This window comes from Cervus canadensis, chromosome 31 (genome assembly GCF_019320065.1).
Source record: "Cervus canadensis isolate Bull #8, Minnesota chromosome 31, ASM1932006v1, whole genome shotgun sequence".
Lineage (NCBI taxonomy): Eukaryota > Metazoa > Chordata > Mammalia > Artiodactyla > Cervidae > Cervus > Cervus canadensis.
The window spans coordinates 40430630-40438363 of NC_057416.1; the positions used below are offsets into that span (position 1 = coordinate 40430630).

General features: G+C 42.5%; 1 protein-coding gene across 1 annotated transcript in view; it reads left to right on the top strand.

The window, feature by feature from the left end:
* The window catches only part of LOC122432426, a 59683-nt gene extending 53778 nt beyond the window's left edge, over positions 1 to 5905 (top strand). Inside the window, exons 2-3 of the mRNA XM_043454329.1 lie at positions 3706 to 3812; positions 3903 to 5905. Of these exons, the coding sequence (XP_043310264.1) occupies positions 3706 to 3812; positions 3903 to 4537 (742 nt within the window). The 3' untranslated portion in view covers positions 4538 to 5905. The remainder of the gene's footprint in view (positions 1 to 3705; positions 3813 to 3902) is intronic.
* The last annotated feature ends 1829 nt before the right edge of the window (positions 5906 to 7734 follow it).

Sequence of the window (7734 nt, forward strand, 5' to 3'; positions counted from 1 at the left end):
TGATTGAAATGACTTGGCATGCATCCACACATCCATGCATCCGTCACTTCATGATGAGCAGAGTGTATTTCCCCGATACTTGGCTTTGCCCTTGGCTATGTAACTTGCTTTGGCTAATGGACTTACTTGCATGGTTGGGCTTGCCTTTTTTAACTTCTTCCATTTTTATGAAAAGAACCAGATAGCCCTACAGCCTAGGCTATAGAATAAGACAGGTAGCCATGCTATCAGAATATTCACTCTGAAATGTCTTGTGACTAGTTTGCTATCTGGAGCTGTGACTTTTCTGAAATGTGTGATTATTGAGTCTGCAGAGTAAATGTGATTATCACAAGAGACAGTGTATGCATTATAGAAATTTCATAATGAAATTTACATGCAGGTTTTATGTTTCTTTAAATTACTGTGTGATCATTGCATTGTTAAACGAAAATACTAGATTCAGATTGATGGAGAAACAGAGATAGCTCATGGATAAGTAAAGTAAGGTTTATTTATTTAAAGGATAGAGAAGGAAGTCCATGTATTTAGGATACTTAGCAGAGAGATCAGCTATATCCTCTAAAAGTCATAAGCTTCTGGATCCCAAGTACAGTTCGGCTCAGTTCAGTTGCTCAGTGGTGTCCGACTCTCTGTGACCCCATGGACTGCAGCATGCCAGGCCTCCTTGTCCATCGCCAACTCCCAGAGCTTACTCAAACTCATGTCTATTGAGTCAGTGATGCCATACAACCATTCATCCTCTGTCGTCCCCTTCTCCTTCTTCCCCACGGACTGTTGCCCACCAGGCTGCCCTGTTCATGGAATTTCCCAGGCAAGAATACTGGAATTGGTTGACATTTCCTTCTCCAGGGGAATCTTCCTGACCCAGGGATCAAACCTGAGTCTCCTGCATTGGCAGGCAGATTCTTTTTTTGTTTTCCTTCTTTTTTATTTTATTTTTTTCCCATTTATTTTTATAGGCAGATTCTTTACCATTGAGCCACCGGGGAAGCCCCGGGCTCTAGAGTACCTTCAGTTATTTTCCAGGCTAAGCAAACAATATTAATTGTGTCTTCATTGACATCCAAAGTCTAACCCTGTACTACATACCTCTAAAGCCATACTCTTTTTATATTTTCAACAACTTTCATACATATGGGTCCAACATTTGAGATTGTTCAGTATGATAAGGAGAGAAAGGAAGTTTAATCTGAATGACTCTGGAACTCATTGTTTATCAGGGAGAATGATTTCTGAATGTACCTCAAGTGTTACTTGATCTCAGCTCAGATGGGGAGAACTGGGTTCTCTTAGGGACTGTTTGCTCACAAAGCTCTTGTCCACCTGGGCCTCCTGGTGATCCTCAGATTCAAACAGATTCTGTAATAGCAGTACTATCGAGAACATCCATTGGAGGACACCAGAGCACAGCAAATAGATGAGAATGCAGGCATACAGAAGGAACTTGGTAAATCCTCTGCACAAAGGCAGGCAGTGTCCTCTCCAAAATTAAACTCGTGGCTACCTACAGAACTGACTAATTATCAATATTTCTATTGAAAAACAAATTCTATCACTGATGCTTTTCGTCTTTCAGAGTTGTAATTTTAGAATTGGCTGATGAATGACTTTTCCAGGAGGTAAATACAGAAGTTGTTTTAGTAACTTTTACATTTTTGTGTAGGAATCTGCTTTGGAAGTTCTGCTTAATAGCCTAACCTTAATTAAATCTTCATTGACGGATGAAGTCCTTTGCAGGTTGATGACCTGGGTTTGTTCTGACAAGCCCTTTGAACACAGAGAACTTAGTAAGGCTCACAGGAAAAAACCCCCCAAAACAGGGATTCTAATTGCTGCCAAAGGGAGTTACCCCAGGCAAATTATTTAGGTAAAAGACCTGATGAGAGAAAAACCTTTGACATCCATGGTGAGGGTTACTAAATTTTGTCATAATAAGTTTTCAAGTGTTTGAACAGTCTGCTAACAATTTTTAATCTCAAATGGTAACTATTTACAAGATGTGAAAAACACTTAGATATTTGGGCCTTTAATTTTAATTTAGCATAAAACTAGTCTTGTTTCCATTTCTGAGATTCTGAGTTTTCTGGAACTCCACCAATAAACAAAACATAGCTTGGACTGTAAGTAATGATGCTCACCATATGACAACTTTCAAGCACATTGTGCTTGAAAACTATCAGCATAATTGTGTATTTTTGTCAGAAGACTCAGCAGTCATGCATCAGCTTATCTTGGTAATAATGGCAACTGTAGGCATTTATTTTCACTTTATACACAGGGGGCACTCTGGGTTTGGTTTGCAAAGAAGAAGATGAAAAATTCTGGGACTAATTTCCTTCTGGAAATAAGTGTCCCTTGACCCAGAATACTTAGCTGGGAGTGACATGGCAGCCAGCTTTTCCTGCATAGCGTCTTATTAATTTCGATTCACCTCTCCTATTGCAACACAGACTGTCAGGCAATGAAAGCCATTATTTATGGTCCTGAGCTAAGGAAGGTGTTAAATCAGGTGCATTAAAGCTCCTAGGTAGTAGTTTAAGTGGGGTGGGAGTGTCAGTGAGACCACTTAGGAGCCCTGTACTGATTTACAGACTTCCAGTGGGGGTTCCAACCTCTTGTGAGACACTTGTATTCCAACTCATTTGGTTGTTTGGGACCAGGGCTCTGCTTCTTTATTTCTTTAAGAGCGACTAATCTCTGTCTTAAGCTGCTTACATGTTTTGGGGATGAGGGTATAAATGACTAAATGATGGGTTAGTTGCTCAGTCGTGTCTGACTTTCTGCGACCCCGTGGACTATAGCCCACCAGGCTCCTCTGTCCATGGAATTCTCCAGGCAAGAATACTGGAGTGAGTTGCTATTTCCTTCTCCAGGGGATATTCCCCAGCCAGGGATCGAACCTGGGTCTCCCACCTTTCAGGCAGATTCCTCACTGTCTGAACTTCCAGGAAAGCCCTAAGTGATGTAAAGTTTTCCACAAAATACTAACTTGTTCAGAAGCATTTAATAATTATAATTATGGTATTGCTAATAATATAGTATATTTAACTGCATATTTAATTCTTTTTTTTTTTTCTTTTGTTTTCCCCACTAAAAGAGTGATAGTGAGCGGTGGGGGGAGGGCTGAGTCACCCGTGGGGCCTTCATTTTTATTGGAGTATAGTTGCTTTAGAACGTTCCATTAGTTTCTGCTGTCCAGTAAAGTGAATCAGCTGTATGTACACATATGTCCCCTCGTTTTTGGATTTTCTTCCTGTTTAGGTCACCACCGAGCAGTGAGTAGTTCCCTGAGCTGTGCAGTGGCCTCTCATTCGTCATCTATCATGTATATCAAGAGTGTATCTATGCCAATTCCTCCACCTCCCCGCCTTACGCCCTTGGTATCCATACATTAGTTCCCTACATCTGTGTCTCTAGTCCAGGTTTGCAAAAAAGATCATCTGTACCATTTTTCTAGATACCACCTATATGCGTTAATGTATGATACTGGTTTTTCTCTGTCTGACCTACTTCACTCTCTATATCAATCCCTAGGTCCATCCAGGTCTCCACAAGTGGCACAACTTCCTTCCTTTTTAATGGCTGAGTCATTCTGATACTGCACTTCCCTGTCTCCCTGTTTCAACAGGACATGGACGGCACCTTCCAACTGGGTGGTTAGTGAAGAGCCTAATAAAGATGCCGCAGGATTTGAGGAAACAGTGCGGGGAGGAGGCTAGTCACCTTGGGCAGCGCAGACGTCCACCTCCGCACAGGCCGGCCAGGGCGGGCGCTCCACCGGAGGCCTGTCCGCCGCGCCCCGGCCTCAGGTGGGGAGCCAGGTGTCCCCGGCACACCGTGCAGGGGCGGGGTGCGGGACCCAGGGGCAGACCCCTGACCTCGCCGTCGCCCCGGTCTAGACTCCTGCCCGCTCGGCTACAGCCACCTGGACGGGAGAGCTGCAAGCGAGCCCATTGCCGCGCGCGCAGGTCGGCGACAGCGCAGGGCCCCGCACGGGGCGAGAGCGCGGTCCAGAGGGGCGCACAGAACGCATCCCGCTCCCGGCCCCTGCCGCCAGAGGTCAGATCTCGCGACGTCTCCCGTCACCGACGCGATCCTGGACGGCGAGAGCCAGGGCTTCGGCGCCCAGGTGATCCTGCCTGCTGCCCGCGGGGACGTGCGGCTGGGACGTGCGGCCTGCAAACGGAGTGAGATTCCTCAGCGCTCTCCAAGAAGGGAGACGCCTCACGTTCTCCAGAGAAGTGAGGTGCCTCACGCTCTCCAAGAAGGGAGACGCCTCACGCTCTCCAAGAAGGGAGACGCCTCACGTTCTCAAAAGAAGGGAGATTCCTCACGTTCTCCGAAGAAGGGAAATGCCTCACGGTCCCAAAGAAGGGACATTCCTCACGTTCTCCAGAGAAGTGAGGTGCCTCACGTTGTCCGAAGAAGGGAGATGGCTCACGTTCTCCAAGTGAGATTCCTGACGTTCTCCAAGAAGGGAGACGCCTCACGTTCTCAAAAGAAGGGACATTCCTCACGTTCTCCAGAGAAGTGAGGTGCCTCACGTTGTCCGAAGAAGGGAGATGGCTCACGTTCTCCAAGTGAGATTCCTGACGTTCTCCAAGAAGGGAGACGCCTCACGTTCTCAAAAGAAGGGAGATTCCTCCCGTTCTCCGAAGAAGGGACATTCCTCACGTTCTCCAGAGAAGTGAGGTGCCTCACGTTGTCCGAAGAAGGGAGATGGCTCACGTTCTCCAAGTGAGATTCCTCACGTTCTCCAAAGAAGGGCGATGCCTCACCTTCTCCGAAGAAGGGAAATGGCTCAACTTCTTCGAAGAAGTGAGATACCTCACGTTCGCCCCACGTGCGTCTTCAGCAGTGAATTTAAAACTCAACTAAAAGCCCCGGAAGATGGCAGTTAACCTACTGAGTCTGGAGCCGTCTTACCTGTCTCTAGGTAACTAGTCTAATTGAGCCGTCTTACCTGTGTTCTCTCACAGACCTCGACACCAAAGTGTCGCTGAGTCTTCAGACTATAATGTTGCAGTTTTAAAAACGAAAAATATTAACAAAATCAATAGGTGGTAGACTTTATGCAGAGAAATCATGAATCTCAATTTCCCTTTCCTGCTAGAAAAGGGGAAAAAGTTCAGAAACAAGCACGTATATTGTAAAGGTATTTTCTGTAATTTGGGGGGAGGTATTGGTAATTTATTTTGATCCAGCCCCCTTTACACTTTATGTTACAATAACATCTTCCCACTTTCTTGGTTTGTTTGCTATTGTTTTCCTTGTTTGTGAACAGCTTACTTTGTATTTTTCAATAATAGGGTTATGCTAATATGCTAATTGTACCAATGGTAAATATTAAGACTGTACTAAATGAGTAATATATATTCTTTGACTCTTACTCTAATGCTGAAAATAGAATTTAAGTCATTTAAGTGTTGGATAAATTAAAACTTAGGGACATACCCTAATCTCCAATGTAGGTTTTTTTTTAATTGTGATAAAAACTGCATAACTAGATCTACTCTCTTAACAGATGGTCAAGTGTACAGTCTAGTATGGTTAAATATAAGCACTCTGTTCTATTCTAAAGCTAATCTCTGGAACTTTTTCATCTCCCATGACAGATTTCATGCCCATTGATCAGCAGGTCCTCATTTCTCCTCCTCCAGCTAATTCCAAACACCATTTACTTTCTAACTTTTCCAAACTCACCCTTCATTTGTAGTCTGCTTTCAAAATCTGTCTTACAGTTCATGAGCTCTATAGTCCATCGTAAAGAATTTTGAATACTGTCCTAGCATTTAATTGTAAACTGTTCTCTGCATGAATTATATTACTGTAAGCATCAGTTTTTAAAAAGTGAAATAGTTCAAGCATTCAGAAAATATGACACACACCCGTATAACCATCACCTATAGCTTCATCATATTTTAATGTTTCATCATCTTTGGCTCAGTTTTTTTTTTTTTTTCCCCCTTTGGACAAAATTAAAAATCCTAGGTGAAGTTCTTGCTAGTCTAATTCCCTTTCCTTCTCTAGAAGTCCATACTGTTCTGAATTCATTGTTTCCGAATCACATGTGTTTCAAACTTTTAACCAGGTGTGTATAGGGCCTGTGTTTAGAAGGGTCCTATATTTGGTTTGATGTTCCTATTTTTGAACAAGGCAAGTGGCCCCAGTTTTGTAAGTTTTAAAGGTTATTTTGATGGTGTGATGCATAGATAGATGCTCAGATAGGTTAAGGGCAGATTTCTTTCTTAGAGCTGCAAATGAGAGAAGAATGCCACTTGGGGTTCAAAAAGGATGGCCCCCATAGGGTAACAAAGTCGGAGCTGTTTAATATAACAGTTTATGCAAGGTACACTGGCGATGGGGTGAGCTAGGTTTCCTGGGGACCCCGTGGGTTGGCTGATCTGAATAATTTCACACGATAGGGAAGAAAGGGCCCTCCTTAGTGGTCTGGACTTGGCCTTGGGGTGTGGGGTCCCTGATTAGGTGTGGGCACAGCAGCCGCAAGGAGTGAGAGTCTGATAGAGGAAGTGGTTGGAGCGGGGGTTCAGCGAACTGCTCCTAACCGGAAATTGAGGTTTTTCTGCCAGGTCTTCAAAACTAGGTCAAGACAGTACTTGTGAAATATATTAAGGCATTGTCACTTTTCACTAAGCCCTGAAAATTATGTAACTAATCCTGATTTTAACTGTGTATTTATACATAGGCATTGTATTGTACTGTTTTGCATGCATATAGATTTTCATGAATTTAGGTTGTTTCAGTTTTCTTTTTTAAATAAACAAAGCTGCAATAAAATTCTTGAAGACAGCTCATTGGATACATGTGCTGCTTTAGGGAATATAACCACGAAGGCAGTTGCTTGGCACAGAGTGTATATATATTTGATATTTATAATTTGATGTTCCCATAACTCTCACACCTCTTTAAATGTTGGTTCTACAGTTAAATTCATTTACTATATGAAGTCATTTTGCTGTGGTTTCCCCAGTCATCTCTCAGTTGGCAGGAATTTGTTGTCTAGGTGTTTCCTTAAGAAGGGCTCACGAGAGAGACATTGCCTGAATTACATGTGCAGTGGTGTTTTCCAATAGGCTTCATTCACAAAGACAGCTTGGCTGGCTATAAATTCCTTTGCTCACACTTTTCTCCCTGAGAGTCTTCTAGAAATTTTTATACTGTCTTTGACTTTGAATGATATGAAAAAATCTGATCTGAGGCTAATTCTTTCCCTTCTCAGTGTCTTGGTCAATTTGCCTGACAAATGAAATTATTTTTTTAATCTTTAGATTCCAATAGTTTTGCTAGGATTTGTCTTAGTCCTAACTGCTCTGGGTAAACGTCCTCAGGGACATTGTATGCCATTTCAACATGAAAATTCAACTCTTTTTTCCAGAAATTTTATCAAATTATAGTTTCAGAGTTTGCTCTGATCAACTCTTCTTTTCTGAACAAATTTTTGAAACTATAATTTGATAAAATTTCTGGGAAAAAAAGAGCTGAATTTTCAGTTAGTCTTAAAGGAAATCAACTCTGAAAATTTGTTGGAAGGGCTGATACTGAAGCTGAAGCCCCAATACTTTGGCCATCTCTAGATTTCTTATAATACCTAATACAATGTAAATGTTGTGTAGGTAGTTACAAGGGTGTCGCAAATTCAAATTTTGCCTTTTGAAAGTTTCTGGATTTTTTTTCCCCCTAATATTTTCAATCCACAGTTAGTTGAATCTG